Raw genomic sequence first — 18,516 nt, 5'->3', positions numbered from 1 at the left:
AAATATACAATTCACTTTATTGAGTAATCATAAATAAGTTATATCTCTCTTCTTACAAAATGTATCCCATTTTGTTTATAAACCTCTATTCAGTATCAAAAGTCATAAAAATATTGCCGTATATATAAGAGTCTAGACATATTCGAGATCACTTATACTAAATTTTGTGTGCAGTATTTTTTTTTCAAACTTGGGAAGGGAATGTCAACACGTAAACAGAATATTTAATAAAAATCGCATTGAGTGAACTATAAATACTTTCAATAGCATTAAATTAACTATATCCTCAACTAAAATTTGTATGTACAACTTAAATAATATATAAATCACAATTTATGCACGAATATATAAATACAGTATCCAAAGAGTATTCGACTAATGTACAAAGTGTGCTGGAAACAACTGAAATTACTGTTCTGACCTGTTGTTACTCTCAGTAAATATAAGACAGAGTATTAATTATTATTCAGACTATTAGGCTCACCTAGTTGTGGTTTTAGAAATTTGGGAAATTAGTTTTCCTTAAGTTTAAATTCTTTTGTTGTATATTCAATTAGTATGATGGCATAATGGCGATAGTGTAAATTGACACGTTTTGAAACTTTCGATTGATAGCTTTATGTTAACCTCACTTTCTTCTATGATGTTATTAGGAAATTCTGACTTCGAACTCAAAATTTAGACGTTCCATTATTATAATTCAACTTAATCTCTTAATCTAACCTGACCTCTATTACATTCACAATATTTCTAATTTGGAGTAGGAACTTTCGAGTTAAATGTTGGAAAATCATGAATTAAAAAAATAATTACTATGGCCCTTTTATGCTTTCTTACGTTTCAAATAAGGTATGTGTATTGTCAGATTTGAAAAGTGTCATTTAACATAAAACACCCTTCAATCGCTCAATTGACAGATTTGAAAAGTGTCAAATAAACAGATAAACTATCAATTTACAAATTTTATTTCTATATTGACAGAATTGCTTGAAATCTGTCAATTGGGACTTTTTAGTTTGTCAATTGACAGATGTTAAAGGTGTCACTTAACAGATAACACTTTTCAATGGGTCAATCGACAGATTTGAAAAGCATTAATCAACAGATACACCATCAAATTACAATTTTTGTTTTTATATTGCCAGAATTGTTTGAAATCTATTAATTGGCACTTTTTAATCTTTCCATCGACATATTTGAGAAGTATCATTCAACAGATAACACCCTTCAAACGATCAATTGACAAATGAAAATTAACAAATAACATTCGACAGATTTGAAAAGTGTCAATAACCAGATGAACTATCAATCAACAATTTTTATTTCTATATTGCCAGATTTTTAATTTTTTGCACTGGCATTATTACGTCATAGTGAATGAGATATGTATCTGTTCTATAGTACATCCATTTTCTAAATAAAGTCTTCAAGAAACACGTAATTGTAAGATTTTTGCTTGACAGTTCTGCAAAAACTCAACACGTGTTTCGCTATACAAAAGCTTCTTCAGGTGTGTCAATGCTGTTTAGCGGGTATAGACACGCCTGATGAAGCTATTGTATAGCGTTTTGGTGAAACTGTTTAAAATCTCACAACGAAGTGTAGGGGGGTTGATGTAACTTTTACTACTCCACGAACTGACTAATTTATACGGCATGACAATATAAATGACCTGTTTGATGAAAGTCGTACAGGTGCTCAGCACCTTTTTAAAAAAAAGTTTTCTATTTTTCTGTCTCACTTTTTTTGTGTGGGATGATTGTAAAATGTTCCAGTTGTAATTAATATCAAAATTCATAAAAGCCACACAAGAACTTTTGGCAAACTAGCTCCCCCACTTGAGCTACTGCTTACATCCGAAACTCAATTTCAAGACTATAAAAATGATGAATTTTGAAAGGTATCATATGACCTCCCCCCCTAAAAATTCAGCACATGTCTAGGAGCTAAGTTATTCAAAAGCAGAATCAGTCTTTGTGTATACCAGTTTGAAATGATCATGAAAAATAAGTATTTACGCATTTGTCAATCACTCTGCAAAGTATTGTGAGTATGTGGTCTCATGATCGTTTTCGAACAGTTTGAGGAGTTTTTTTGTAAGTGAGAAAGTTTCACTACTTTGCTATTTTCAGAAATATTTTCAATAGTGTACAAAAATTCATGAAAAATCCTGATTAACTTGAATGAATTCATTAAATGAGTTTGTTATCTGTAAAACTGCATAATGAAATTGTACAGGTCAGTATTCGAGAAATGAAGAGATTTTTGAGAGCACTAAAATCACAGTTTTCGGGAAGATTTCGAATACAAAACATCAGAGTGTTTTCCAAAGGAATTCACGTGATCTAAATATTTACACTTCCAACTCCTCCAGAGTTTTGGATAACCTATTATTGTCGATCCTCCTCCTCTGACTCCTTCTGACGGCATCTGCTCTACGATAGGGCTCGCTCCTGAGCCCCAACAAAATGTCCTCCAAAGCACCATTGTACACTTCGTCTTGCTGAAGCAATTTCTTTTCCTGTACCATTCTTGTTTTTGTTTTAAGTTCATTTATCACAGCATCCTGTTACAATTTCATTTCGTAAATTTTTATCAAAAAGTACTAGATGTGTTTTTTCAAGTGCATTGTACATGGCAGCTAAAGAAAATTAGTCTTTTTTGTCGCTAAGAAGCATGATACAAGTGGGGTTAATTTTGATAAAAGTTATACTGTGATAAGTAGGCTAACCGCTCTTAGTCTTCGAGTATTTTAGCCAGAAAATTTGGCAATTTTGGTGGCTGAAAATATGAAATAACAAAGTGATTTTATTCTGTCTAAATGATAATGGAGGGCTATTCTCATGCCAATGGAAACAACACTTTAGTCACAGTACGCTGTTATTTGAGGTCCGATAGATATTGTTAGTCAAACAAATGTTATTATGACAGATTGGAAGGGTTGTAATTATGCCAAGATAAAACACAATGTAAAAAAACATAAATGCTCAAATGGTTACAAAAGTTGTGTAGAGTTTTGACAAAAAAAGAAAAAACATATGCATACTTTTAACCATATAATGATTTTAAATTTCAGGAACATGCTTGTGGATTTTGAAAGCTAGAATAGAGATTTGGAGTCATCCGTTTAGATCATTAAAACTGTCAGTTGGTCTTGATGGTTTCAGAGAACAAAAAAAAATGGAAATTTTCAATGAGATTGAATAGAATTGGATTGTTGGTAACACAATCGCAAGATATATGCACCAGGTTTCTCAAGTTTTGAGAATTCATGCTGGCAAAAATTTTTTACAAATGAAAACTTAAAAATTTTTATGATTTATTAGTGAATACTTGCAACTCAATACTCATGATTAGTGTATGAATGACAAAACTAGAAATTTCTATTGAAATATGTTTGTGAATTTTGTAATGCGAATTTATAGTGTATTTCAGTTAAAACGAGCCATTCTAGGTGAAAATCATCACCTTGTCAGCCCCCTCCTCCCAATAATAGCTTTTATGTCAAAAATTCCAACGATAAGCAATGTCAAGAAAAAAAAACACTTTTTCAAGTTTTTGTCCAATTCCAAACAGTTAGTTCCAAAGTTATGTGCATGATCTACACATTTTTGCAAACAGTTTATTTCGAAGTTAATTTCCTTTCTTCAGAATTTTATCACATTTTCTGTTTTTAAGATGGAAAAGCAGAAAGTCAAAACGCCCTTTTCCCAACAAAAACTGACATCTCTTAAACCGTGCCCCTTTTCTAATTTAAACAAAATTCAACAGCAGAAGTGAATCTTTAGTGACAGAGTCTTAATCTTAAGAGAGAAATGTTTGTTTCTGTTGATAATTTACACTTGACAATTTGTGTATTGTTTCAAAAAGATTTTTACCAAACATTTATGTCTTGCAGTACATTTTTATAGCCCACCCTGTATCACATGTGTTTCAACTTCCATTGTTTTTTGAATAGGTATATATGAATAATTGAATACTAAATGACTTTCTAAATGACAGATTATGTTTCTTGGACTATAGAATTTTGAAATATTGTGTTTGTAAACAATTCTCTATTATATTATGAACTTTCAGTTGTATTGGGAGAGAGTAGTTACCAATTTGCCTTCACCAACCACCATCAGTCAGGAATCACCAATCCGAAATGTACCATAGCATGCCAAATAACTTCAAGTTATATTTTTTGAAAATAAATTCGAAAATGACTGATAGTTTCAGAAATCATTATACTCTGTCCATCTAAGCAACAGAGTGTTCCAAAATATTATATATCTGTAGGTATGGACAATATTCACCGAGAACAATTGGAAAAAATAAAGTAGCAATAAGAGACTCCAGCATCGATTTTCATTTAAAACACCTGACTTTTTCTAGGTTATAAAAAAAATCATTCAAAACTTGACTCTGAAATCCACTGTGAGTTATCTTGGCAAGTTCAACGGTTAGCAAGTGAATTTTCTAGAAAAGCAGGATCTAATATTGAAAAGGATTTATTTACAAAATATATATTTACATTCGTATACTGCAATAGTCGTATACTGTAAATAAATAGAACTAACCTACTGAGTTATTCCTAAAATACAATTGGGAAAATAAAAAAAATTGTTCAACAACCTCTGCGAAAGAAACTAAAAGATTGACTAATCATGGAATTTTTACCGCTTATAGAGAATTGTGAACATAATTTATTATTTCCTTTTTTAAAAAAGCGAATCACAACAATAACATTCATAAAAGCAACTAAGAAGCGTAAGTGCACTACGGTGAAGCAGAAACTACGGATAATCACCACCTTGCGGACCCAGTTTTTCGCAAGACACAATCATCGTTAAGCGCGCTACTCAATTCACAGATGAGCATGCCTTGGATGGTACATACCTGCTGTTTCTTTTGGTTGATCTTGTTCTTTTTCGCCACTTCTTCGGGTGTTTTGTTGTTGGCGTTTAATGCAGCCAATTCTAACCTTCTTCTCTGTTCATTTTCTTGATCGGCCGTCTGAAAAAAAATCGAACATATTTGATAACAATCTGAAGTAAAAATTTACACTGCAAACATTAAAAAGTTCATTATGAGGATTTTTTTGTTAATTTTTTATGAATTCACTTGGCAATAGATCATAATTTTTCATGATTTAAAAAAAAACAAAATTTTAATGAATTGGTATATGAGGAATTGGCGGTTCGTATGGGATGATTTCTACTATCCGAGTTTTATGATTGGCTGAAGAGTCATAAAATTAAATTTGAAGTCATGTTAAGGTGACGAATAGAATGCGAGGATGGCTATAGCGGTCGTGTTGTCAATGTTCAGTTCAGGAACTGATCGCGATTTGAGTGTTGAAATTCGAATTGGTGCAATAATAATTATTACTTAAAATTTTCGTTATCTGTTTAAAATGTGGCGTCCTTGGACAAGTATTATTAGTAATAACGAGTGTGTTAACAATGCACACTTTTTCCTGTGTAGTGATTCCAATAGCGATGGTGAACAATGCGAAAAAGAGATACCAGTGAATAAGATTGGGATGCATTTGAATATTGAAATACATAGAGTATGTTTCAACGTATATAAGAATCAATATCTCAAGTTTGGTTTCGAGGAAAACAAACTATTACAAGCAACATCAGATTTGACCGAAATTCCTTTCTCAACTGTATGTGAAATAGTCAAAAACAGACCACGCAAGACGCGATGTGATACGGGATCATCAAAATCTTTAGATGTTACTCTAATAAAATCATTGAAAAAAACAATATACGATTGTTACAAAAGCAATGAGATTCCTACAACTGAAATCATAAGGAAGAAATTGAATACTTCCGGCCATAACGTGAGTTGCTGCGACAAAGCTTTTCAGAATTGGATAAAGAAACTAGGATTTAGATTTAAAACAATAAACAAACGTCAAGCAGTTATGGAAAGGAGAAGAATTGTGGAACTGCGTAACAAATACTTAGAACAAATAACTAAATATAGACGAGAACAACGGCAAATTTTCTATTTGGATGAAACTTGGTATGACACTCACGACATAGTTACGAAAAGGTGGACTGATGGTTCGAAAATGTGTACGCCTAACATGCCTGCATACAAAGGATCACGACTAATTATTGTGCATTGCGGAGGAAGTGTAGGATGTGTTTCAAATTCTTTGAAAATATGTGGAAAAAACTTGAGGACTGATATGTTGACTATCATAAGAACAAGGAAGCTAATAATTTCAAGGAATGGGTTGAAAACACAGTTTAAATGTATGTTTTTAAAAATCATCTGAATGAGATGTCAAAAATGATATAGGAATTAAGTTCCAAGATACAGGAGGGTATGTTCTCATGTACCGGTCTACGGTCTTGAAATTGTCGATACACTACTAGGCAGATTGAAATAGTGGATTTGTACTACCAACATGGAAAAAAGTCTGTACCGGCAAACACGGTGGGAACGGTCGCCGCAGTATTAGACGAAACGTCAAGCTACCGTCAAAATGAAACGCTGGAGAACAAACAGCATATGCTTGACATATACCAATAAAATAGAACATAAAAAGAGCTCAGTAGTGAAAATGAAGCTGACAGATGCCAATTATTCTCGAATTTGATGAATCCAGGTCTGGCTGCGAAATTAGAGGTATTACAGAACATGCTTTTTTTTAAATTTTATTTCACACCAGATCTGATGCAAATAACAGCAGATCACACCAATAAATATTTCGAATTTTACGTAGTAACAATATTCCAGAATATTCACGTTTAATAAAGTGTAAATCTGTTGATGGCAAAGAAATTTTTCTGCCTACTATGGTACCATACTATAGTACCATGTTTCGAATACTAACATACCTAAACGATTTTTCAATCATGTGAACTGAAGAAATAATCGGTCAGTTTGAAAAAATATTTCATTTTGAGAATTACTGCGAAATATCTCTTTGGCTTATGCTGCTCCAGAACTATTCTAGCTCACAGCGGTTTTTGGACATTCACAGTGAAAGGGTTAAGGGAAGAAGATTTGTACCAAAACTTTACTAGAAGGAGTGATGGCAAACTCATGCAATTTCTTACACGTTGAAAATGTTTCTGGCCAATATTTTGAGATAGTTTATGTATGGGACGTTTTAAGAATAGCTTTACTGTTAATCTTACTATGCCATTTTGGATGTCACACTCCACAGAATTATAAACTCATAGCTTGGACAGTAACTCTGTATACATAAGCTGGTTTTGCAAAAAAATATCACTCACCTTGAATGCTTTGACGAATCGTACCAACAAGGAGAAGAAAGTATTGGCATCAGTCGTTCGGGGAGATTCTGCAAAGAACTCGACGCATTCTCTGAAAGCGTCCTGTGCCATTTTCGCGTCGCTTTTCAACCTTCTTAGTTTATCCTCTGCGTTCGCAAGAAAATCTCTCACAACCAGACTGTGGCTTCCCCTTCCTCTGATCTCTGCTTCCTTCCGCACCGCGTCCATTCCCTTTTCGAGCTCGGCGACGTCGGTATTGATGTTTTCCAAAGAAACTGAAAAGAAATCGGTTTCTTGTTGACAATACTGAGTCTCGCCTTTACTCAATGTGTTGAATCTCGTAAAAATTCCCTTAAAACTTCTTAAATTGAGTTATTCCATACGAATTACTTGTTTATTTAGTACTTTGTTCATTTAGTATTTTACTATTAGGTTGTAGCCCATTTTCAAAAGTATATGAAAAATATGTTTCAAGCGCAATGATAACTTTTTTTAATAAATGGGGTCTATTTAATGTGAACCCGTTTGGTTTTCGCAAGGGATTGTCCACAAGTCAAGCGATTACACAGTTCCTCAACAACGTGTACAGGGAGTTGGATGAAGGTAAAAAGACGCTAGGGATCCTCATAGACTTAAGTAAGGCATTTGTTCTGGTAGATCACAAAATTCTCGTACCAAAGCTTGAAATGTATGGAATCAGGGGAATAACCCACAAATAGTTTGAAAGTTACTTAGAGGGTAGATACTATTATGTAGAGATTAATAGAAATAAATCAGAATCTAAAAATTGTTTCCTGGGGTTCCTCAGGGTTCTATATTAGATCCACTCTTATATATAATATATGTAAATGATTTTTATAGTGATCAGTTCGTTATGTATGCTGATGCTTTACTGTTATTGATAACTCAGGAAAATATTAAAGCCACAGTTAATAAAGCATCTGATGAAATAAAAAGAACCCAAAAGTGGTTCTCAGACAATGGTATCTTGTTAAATGAAAGAAAAACTGTGCTTTTACGTTTTATTCATTCAAGAACCACTCCACATCACAGTTTACTAGTAGCGTCAATTAATGGATCAATTCAAACAACAAGAGGAGACAAAATTTTTGGGGTTTGAAGATAACAGAAAATCTCAAATGGAACAAGCTTATTGATACGATTAAAAAAAAGATATCCTCAATATCTTATTGTATACAACAACTACGCTGGAATGTAAATAGATCACTCTTATTAATGTACTACCATGCATACTTTCATTGTAACATTTCCTAAGGTATTATAGCTTGGGGAGCATGTAGTGATTGTTCCAGATTACTCAAAATTCAAAAAAGAACCATAAGGTATAAAGCAGGAGTTACCAGAAGGACAAGTTGCAAGCTCATCCTCCGAAATCTCAAAATATTGACTGTTACAAGTATATACATTTATGAGATATTAAAATATGTAAAATCGCATATAACCAGTTTTTCTACTTTTAATGATAATACGAATTATAATACTAGAAATTCCCTACAATTCGAAGTGCTAACACACAGATTAGTTGTATCTGAATCATGTCCCAGGCTTATGGCCATTAAAATGTACAATAAATTTCCAAGTACAATAAAAAATCTGGCTCTAATCCAGTACAACTGTCAAATCAAAGCGTTGCTCCTGGATCCTATTATTCTCTCAAAGAATATATGGATGATAACTTATGACTCTGTACATGTGTAACAGTTTAGGAAGATTTTAATAGGATGCTGTTACACAAGTAACAGATTATTTTTGGTTTTGACTATTATATAGTACATGTCCAACATTTTAGGCTGATTTTAATAACGATGCATAAATAGCAGATTATTTTAGGTTTTGACTATTATATATTATATTATATTATCTATGTAAATTGTATATTGTGCCTCTAAGTGCACGGAGTTTGTATTTTTAATTTTGTATTTGTACATGTTTTGTTATACTCAAGGTCATCTATAGATGATCCAACTGGATAAATATTATTATTATTAATGGTAAGATGCTAAAGTTTTTAAATAGTGGTTTACAAGAGTCCATTGGATGAGACTTGTCCATACAGTGAATGACTCTTTTCTGAAACTTAAAAATGAGGTCAGTATATGCAGAGTTTCCCCAGAATATCAATACATACTGTAGCCTTGATTGTACTCATGATACTTGAGTTTTATAACTTCTGTAGAGACACAAGTTTCACAACTTCTGAGAGTTGTCGTTCGTATGGGGGCGGCAGCGGATTAACGGAAAAACAGATTTTTTTTAAACAGATTGTCTCGCAGATTCTGAATTGCATAGTTTGCACTGCAAACCTTTACACATAAACTGTCGATATGTGCCTTCCATGTTAGCTTTTGATCCAGGAGTATTCCTAAAAATCTAGCTACCTGACAATATTCCAGAGTTTCATCAGATCTGGATTTGAGGTACTGTTTTTGGATAAGAAATTGATAAACTTGGTTTTCTTTATATTGCAGACAAGGACTTTGTTGCTACAGTATTTACTGAATTCATCACATGCATAATTACTGAAATTCACCAGACTTTCCGAACTTTTATTAGCTAGGATTATATTTGTGTCATCAGCGTAAAGTACGATTCTATTTGTTGTGGTACACTTATCGTAGATGTTATTTGAAAATAGTATAAAAAGAATTGGTCCCAATATAGACCCCTGGGGCACTCTTATATTAGCACTCTTACAGTCAGATTTGCTATTATTTATTACTGTCACTTGCGTACAATTTGTCAACTATGATACTATCCAATCATGTGGTAAACTATGAATTCCTATGCTGTACAATTAACGAAAGAGTAAGTCATATTTAACCATGTCAAATGCACTAGTTAAATCATAGAATATACCTAGTACATTCTTCTGTGATAGAAACTACAACTACATTCATTATTACTTTTTGAAATTGAAAGTGAAACAAGTAATTTACAACTTTCTGAAGACGCAAAGTATCTTTTCTAGACAAAGTTGAAATGCATTAAAACACGATACTTACCCACCGCAGCTTTTTCAATATAATGAAGCTCAGAATCAAAATTGAGCAATTCCGGAAACTTCTGCCTTATCGTAGCAACAATATAATGTAAAAGGCACAATCGTTTATCGGTCGACTTTGTATCTAATAAAGTATCAAGAGACTGCAGTTTGAACCCGTAGGCGGGGCCTCGCTTACTGCTGTTGAGATAATTTCCAAAAGCTAATATTACTTCCAAGACAGATCTCAGCTTTTTGGAATTCTTCACAGAGTTCGAGCCAGAAATTATAGCATGCATTTGCTGAAAATTAAAAAGAAATCATGATTATATGATACCTTTATTGAATAAAAGCAGTGCACCAGATCTCAACCGTTTGTTAGAAAGTGACTTATAAAAATGCGTAAAAAGGGAGCAAACATTTCGTTTAACAATTGAAGTTCAGTTATATACGAGGTATGTTAAGAAAATAACGACAATTTTCGTTTTTTGAAAAAATAGCCTTCGAAATAGTCCACATCAGATAGTATGCACTTGTGCCAGCCCTTCTTCCAATCCCCAAACCACTTCTCAAACTTGATCTTTGGGATAGCTTTAAACTCTTTCAACGATGCGCATTTAAACAGGGAAAAATTCAATGGAACCATGTCTGGCGAATATGGAAGCTGTGGCATCATTATAGTACTGTTTTGGGTCCGAAATTCACGAACAAGCAATGAAGCCATAGTGTAAGCAGGTGCATTAACATGTTACAGAAGCCATGAAGTGATTTTCCACAAAAGCGGAAATTTTTTTCGGATTGCTTCTCGCAAATCATTAGCGACTTTTCAAACACATTGAAAATTCTCATTATATTCTGAACATAAATCATACACTCTTCAAAAAATTTTTGAGAAGGCATAGAAGGGCCAAACATATTCCAAGTTTTCAAGTAGATTTTAGAAAAATTTTGAAGTTTATGTCAGGTTAGAGTCAGAATTCAATAAAATTACAAGTTCAAGTCTGAATGTAGTGAAATTACGAGTTTAAAGTCGCAATTCAACAAAAATTCGAATTCAAAGTTGAAATTCCACAGTAATCCAGGATTCGAGTCGGAATTTAAACTCGAAATTCCCCGACTTTGAAACCAGAAACTTAATATATTTTATTTTCAAGACAATGTGTGATCCTTCTACGCCTTCGTACATTTTGTTAATAGAACTGTTTAGAGAAGTTGCTTTGAAACCGAAGGTTGGCAATAATGATAATTTGCTTACCGGAGTAACAAGATGGAGGTTATCGAAGAAGTTACCGATATAACTCATAATGGACAGTTTGGCTGATATCCTCTCGACTTTGGTTAATTGGAAGAGGAATTTGTCTTCTTCGGTAAGGAGATTGATGTTTTTCTTTTCCAGCACATATTCTCTGTAGGCTTTGGATTCCTGTTCGGTAGGAACCATTCTCTGTAAGAGTTCTACATTTTCAAGAGATAGTTGTTTCAGATCCAACATGTTGATTGCGTTTATCACTTTTTCTGGAGTCATTTCCAGTTTTCTCCTTGATATTGCTGAAAGATGAAACACGAATTGAAAATCTCTGCATTGAAATCAGGTGTGTTACAATTGTTTTAGAAATATTATTTCTTTCAAATTGAAAAAGGAATATTTTTAGGACAGACCAGTTCTCGTGAAAAAAGCCTTTTCGCTTTCTATTCATCATTAAACAAAAAATGTGGGCACTTCCAAAGTAAAGATGAGAAAAAATTATTATAATAAAAACTTTCATTGATAAAAATATATAGAGCATACACATAAGTTACTTTCTGACACAAACTGGAAGAAAAAAAGTTACTTTTTTCTTCTTTTTTTTTTTAGAAGTTCCTACATTTATTGTTTAATAATGGAGAGATGGAAAGTCAATAAGTAAATAAATAAATACATAATTATTATTTCTTATTGATAATTCCAAAGGAGTCGCTTACCAATATTTCTCAACCTTGTGTGTTCCAACAATGATACATTTTCGGGTTTCTTTCCTCTCTTACTAGGGAAAGTATGTAATCCATCAGTCTCACTTTTGCCATTCATCAGTAAGTTAGCATTACCGATTTTGAATCTGCAAATTGAATTAAAAAATACAATACATTACTGGCAAGGGGCAAATAGAGCAGATTTGCAGTTAATTCAGTCTTATGACTCTATCCCAAACCAACTTATTTCTGAGTTATTAAAAATCTGAGAATTTCAATGAAAAACCCCAATTTTCGAATTGAAATATACACCCCCTGTAGTGGATTATTTGTGATTTTAGTCAGAAACTCATAAAAACCAAATTAACCTAGCAAACTCAGCCATATTTTTAGTAATACAAGGGTTGCCTTTTATATTTCGGGATTAGAGAACAAAAACAAATATTAATCATTGAAAATCACTTTATTGTTTCTCAAAATATTCCCCATGAAGATCTATACACTTTTGCATGCGTTTGAACCAATTGTCGAAACACTTTTGCCACTGTGATTGAGGTATCTCCAAAACATGCATTCTGAATGCAACAACCGTTTCTTCAGGTGTCGAGAAACGTTGACCTCTCAGTTTGTTTTTTACGTGTGGGAATAAAAAGAAGTCATTCGGTGACAAGTCAGGACTATACGGCGGATGACTCATCAAATCGATGTTTTGAGTGCTCAGTTTTTCCGAAAAACCAGGCAACCGTTTGCTTGGAAGTGCTTTGTGTTGAATTTGGCTCATCTTGAAACACCCATAAATTGTGAACAAAAATGTTCACAATTTAATTTCATTTTTGGGCAGAGATGAATCTTTTAAGTTACTGTAAACAACACAAATGGCGCGCGTATGTCAAAACTTTCTTAGTATGTATAAGCTCAAGAATGTCCAACTTTACGATAGAGCTGTCAATTGTCAGATTGCAACACTAGGGTTACCAAATCCCGAAAATAACTCCTACTACCCTCGTACGGGTAGTAGGGGTAGTTATTTTACGAAAAAACATCATATGTTTCAATACCGATTGAAATGTATATTCTGTTATTGACGATGAAGTATCTTATGATATATCACTAACACAAATTGAATTGTAACAAATTTCATATCATTAGTTTGTTGATATCTCTTTGATATTCATAATGTTCCATGTTTATTAAAAAAAATCAATGTTATATTTTATATAACTGTTATCTATCTATCTAAACAGATGGCGATATCTGTTGACTGGATTCAGTAAGTAATCAATAGATGGCGCTGCTATGTTGAACCTACAAACGTGTCATACAATCTACAATTCAATAACATAACCCCACCACGTGTTGTTGAGGCTGAAGTATAAGTTATATTTATTTTGTAGTGAACGAAATACCGTGAAATTCAATTGTTTTTAGTTTTTAAATTTTTGGTGTTAGCATAGCCGGCCAAGTGTTACTTAGACTGATGATGAAAATGAAAGTGTAAATTTTCCAATTGAATTTTTAAATTCACTAGATATACCTGGAATGCAACCACATAATCATCAATTAAAGATTGGTTCCCTACGTAATTTGAATCCACCTCAATTATGCAACGGTAGGCGTTTGGTCATCAAAAAGATCACCGGAAATATTCTTGAAGTAACCATTTTAACTGGGAAAGTGGTCCTGTTGCCACATATTCCAATGATACCACCAGATTCTACCATACCCTTCAGAAGTTTCCAATTCGTTTAGCTTTTGCCATGACTATAAATATGTATCAAGGCCAAACAATGTCCATTTGTGGTATAGATTTTGAAAATTTATGTTTTTCTCATGGGCAACTATTTGTTGCATGTTCACATGTAGGGAAACCGTTGAATCTATTTGTGTTAGCTAAAGACAGGTTAACCAAAAATAATGTGCCCCGATTAGTGCTAAATTGAATTGAAATTAAGAGTATTTACGATTCAAAATAATAAATGTGATTGTTAAAGATTTAAGAGTATCTGCCCTACCTACCTCATTCATAAGTTTAAGTGTCACATGTAATTTACTAACAACTTTGTAATATACTCATTTGTTACAAAATTTAATAAAAATAATAATAAATTTTAAAATTAATTCTTTTGTGTTGATTTTTGCTTAATATCAACTGTACGAAAATTTTATTCAATCGGGTTCAGAGTCCTTCCCCTTAAATCCCAATACAGTGGATTTTTATACCAGCTTTAACGTTTCCGTCTTCGTTCGTAAATAATAATTTCATTGTAATTAGGGGTTGCGGTAGTAGAAAATCTGTCATGGAGGTCGCCATATTTTTTTACAAATGACATTTATGTAAAAAAGCATGGTGGTCCCCGTGACTTATGTTCTCCTACCGTTCCTCTTAAATAGTTTACTACAATGTAATATAACAAAAGCCACAGCAACACGTGGTCGGGTCTTCTAGTTCTAATATAAGTATGTCTCTTCTTACAGTTTCATCTTTTTTTGTCACAGAAGTCAACTTAATTGTGTGGAGTGATTTGAAAAATAATTATTATTTCATAATTTGTAATACTTCCCTAATTGACTTCAAGAATAAAACGATTCTTGTTTTTAAAAATGATATATCAAAGTTTTTCAATTCTTTTGTGTTAAATCTTTACAAGTTGTTGAATCACAATCATTTCATCTATGACACGCCTGAAGAAGCCATTGTATGGCGAAACATTTGTTCTCACAATAAAGTGTTTTTTGAATACGATATCTATGTATTCACCTTTCTCATGATGCCTTTCTTGAATATTGATAAAACAACGGACAAAAAAATTGTTTGTACCTGTCATTTTCTTTGGAGAAAAATTAGATTGAATATAAAATTCATGGTTGCTAACTCACCTCTCCTCGAAATCGTTGAAATCGATAAACCCATGAAGCTTATCGTCATCCAACTCATTGAATATGGTCCCCCTCACTTGATTAGGTTTGAGAGCTACCCAGTTGATAGTTGGCAGCTTGTATTTCGTTTGCACTTTCCTCTTGATGGTCATTGCCCCGTCTGGAGCTTGCATGAATCCGGCAGGAGGTGGAGGAATTGGACCCGAAGAAAGCTTCTGAGGTGGAGGAGGCGGACAAGGCGGAGGGGGAGGCGCTACAGGAGCGGGAGGGGGACAGGGAGGAGGTGGGGGTTTGCACGGCGTTGAAGTTGCTTCCGGTATCGTCGGGGCTAAGTCTGAGATTCCTGACACTGAAGAAGAAAGTACAGTTTGATTTGAATGTTTACAAAAATATAACGAACATACACCTACTTATATCACTATTACCTTCATTTCAGGATTTGAACACCTATCTGAAAGTTTATCATAATTGTGAAAAGGGAAATTAAATGTGGAGAATCACGGTTGGATGCAAAAAATTTGATCATCGAATATTCTTGTTATTTTCCAATAAACTTTTCAATGGAATGCCAAAAATGACTGGAATATACCATTGATATAGATGATGAATAAGTGCGACTCCACAATGGATCCTTGAAGTACACCCGCACAATATAATTTTTGCTCTTCACTGAATTTATTGTGATGTTTTCCATTTATTTATGATGTTGAAATCCTTGTAACTTTCACACAATTTCCAGAGCAATTTCATAATGTTATAATATATAGCTTTATGGTAAATATTTATTATCTCCAAATATTTGTGTCAACTTTGATAAAGGAATAGACCATTTGCATGTATTTTCTAATTATTATAATATGGTTTCAAATTGGAAGATTTGACTTCATTTTGGACAAGGTTCATCAACATCAACAAAATATTCCACAAAAGTGTATGTATTGAATTTTGACATCTATCTAAACTGAAAAATGAAATTATTTGCAGATGACACATACTCGGTCTTTTTTATTGCCGTTTCTTTGAATTATTTGTACTCATTGTACCCCTTGCCTCTTATGTAGACCTACGACTTTGTATGTACGCGTGGCAGATACCCAACAGAAAAAAGCAACAACTAATCCAGATAATTCCGCGCAGATAGCTGAAGTTACTTCCATGGAAAGTTACTTGCGACAAATCTTTCAAATGAAAGACGTTGCGCAGGTGCCTTCAGCTTTCTACACGGCATTAGTTGGGTTAGTTGTTGTTTTTCCGTCGAGTATCTGCCACACGTACCTACAAAGTCGTAGGTTCACAAGAGAGGCAAGGGGTAAGGTGCCTCTCACCTGAACTCCATTTATAAAATAAAAAAATACTTAATATTTTTTTCACAAAAATAATACTCACTTGAAGATCCCCGAGGCAAACTACTAACATGCTCCAACTCTGCAATTTTTGACTCGAACATAGACTGCCTATTCTTCGATTCCTGTTCGTGATGTTGCACAACCCTCCTCAGCGTAGACACCTCCTCGTCAGACCTCTTCTTAACTTCGACCAGTTCATCCCTCTCTTGCCTAACTTGTATCAGTTCAGTCTCTAAATTTGCAATTTTCTCCAAGGCCTGATATTCCACTTCTTGCAACCGCTCATGCATCTGAAAAAATATTCAGCTTTATACAATTGGTTCTCTGAAATCTACGGTCGACTATACCTGAGCAACCTCGTCTTCGAGTTCAGATACTTTCTCTAACGCCGCTGTTTTGGTTTCACTATCCTCCATTAGAGCGGCGACATCGAAAACGTTGTCTAAATAAGCGGAGATTTGCACCTGCAATTCCTCGCTTTCAGTGAATCTCAACTTTTCCAAATAACTGTCTAGACCCAGAGCCGTAAATTCATACTGCAAATGCACCCTGAAGTTCATATCCTCTACTGAATGCACAATGATATTGACGAATTGCATACAAGCGACCTGAAACAGTATAAATAATTTACAAAATGGCCCTGAAATGTAACCTCGTAGCACTCCCGATCTACTCACCATAAACTCTATGTGGAAGACTTCGAAATTGAGGAAGTACTCCATGAGCGTTTGAAATCGATACCTCTCGTGGCATACTTCTTTGAAATTATCAAAAGCTGAGAGTATTATTTCGTGGCCCCCTTTGACGAGGCATATGGCGGCTAGAAGCTCTAAGACTAAGGCTTTCGTCCGTAAACTTTTGTGGATCAGGCTGAGTGATATGCAGTTTATTGCTTCTCGATGTTGGATCACCATGTTGAAACCATACTGCGAATAGGAATCTGCTGATTATTCAGATGACGGAAGAGGAATACAAAAATTTCCTTGAAATAATTTCATATTTTCAAATCATTCCGAGGTTATTCCTCACCATTAACCTACTTTGTGCCTTCTCTCCTACAAAGCTCAATAAACTTCGGCACTCGAAATATTTCGGGTACTGTACTTGAATTCTTGACAGACACTATTTTTTTTTCTCGCCTATTACGGCCAAACAAATGTTGATATAATTCTTTTTGTATGTCTCCGTTTTTGCGAAACACTTTCAAAATATTACTGATAATTTACTCAAAGTCTCGTCAATAATTGTTCTTTCCTGTTTATTACAAATTCATTCGACCCTATATATATAACGTGTCATATGTCGCCTCTCCTGCAAAGCCCAATAATTTTTGGCACTCGAAATATTTCGGGTACTTTACATTTTTTTCTCGCCTATACGGCCAAACAAATTGTTTTGACCACATATATGTAACCTTTTGTTCATCTTTCTTTTTTGTGAAACACAGTGTTTGCTCCTCTATCCCACATACAATTTTTCCTACGTCAGAAAGTGTGGCCAGGAAACTGCGGCTAACTTCATATTAATCAATAAATAGTATAAGGATTCCTAACTCTTGGAAAGAAGGCATATATCATGAAAACTGTCAAAATATTTTCCTATATTTTTTACTTTTCGTAAACATGGCATTGACAACTTTGGTCAACAACAACAACTATGTCGATACATGCCGAGCCTCCTTAGGAGCATCATGGAGCTGGGAGAGATGAATGTTTTGAATTTTATCTGAAATATTTATTTTCTTTGAAATGCAAAGCCTGTATCAGGAAATTCATTATCCGGCCACAAAAAACCCAGTAAGTTTCACCATCAAGTAAACAAAAGCCGGGTCAGAATTTACTCCCAGCTTATTTTATCTCCTGATACTATCAATCCCTTAATTATATTTTTGTTGATATACCTAATCACTGGCAAATAAACTAGTGGGAATTGGAATGAGGTATTCTTAGATCTGTGTAGAAATAGAATGGGTCAGAATTCTTGTAAGCATGATATAATGTGATTTCATATTATTTGGAATAACCAAAGAAAACAATATATTTGTTTCTCAACTATAAAATATCTATTGTTTTTCTTTTGATAACCCTGTAATTATCTT

At 33.7% G+C, this 18,516-nt stretch overlaps 1 protein-coding gene across 5 annotated transcripts in view; it reads right to left on the bottom strand.

Moving 5' to 3' along the window:
- The window catches only part of Frl (formin-like protein), a 120,466-nt gene continuing 101,950 nt past the window's right edge, over positions 1–18,516 (bottom strand). For 4 of the 5 annotated variants that reach the window (XM_074175576.1, XM_074175577.1, XM_074175579.1 and 1 more), the window contains 10 exons: positions 17,096–17,344; positions 16,766–17,026; positions 16,459–16,708; positions 15,073–15,421; positions 12,208–12,341; positions 11,501–11,793; positions 10,268–10,547; positions 7,245–7,519; positions 4,882–4,998; positions 1–2,566 (listed from right to left, as the gene is read on the bottom strand). In XM_074175576.1, coding sequence (XP_074031677.1) covers positions 2,354–2,566; positions 4,882–4,998; positions 7,245–7,519; positions 10,268–10,547; positions 11,501–11,793; positions 12,208–12,341; positions 15,073–15,421; positions 16,459–16,708; positions 16,766–17,026; positions 17,096–17,344 — 2,421 coding nt within the window. In that variant the 3' untranslated portion in view covers positions 1–2,353. The other variant, XM_074175578.1, reaches the window with a different exon arrangement.

The sequence above is a fragment of the Leptinotarsa decemlineata genome, unplaced genomic scaffold, assembly GCF_025532065.1.
Source record: "Leptinotarsa decemlineata unplaced genomic scaffold, Ldec_3_MD MMD2_tig00001064_RagTag_RagTag, whole genome shotgun sequence".
Lineage (NCBI taxonomy): Eukaryota > Metazoa > Arthropoda > Insecta > Coleoptera > Chrysomelidae > Leptinotarsa > Leptinotarsa decemlineata.
Note: the sequence above shows the minus strand (reverse complement) of the source record. Positions and strands in the feature narration are given on the sequence as shown.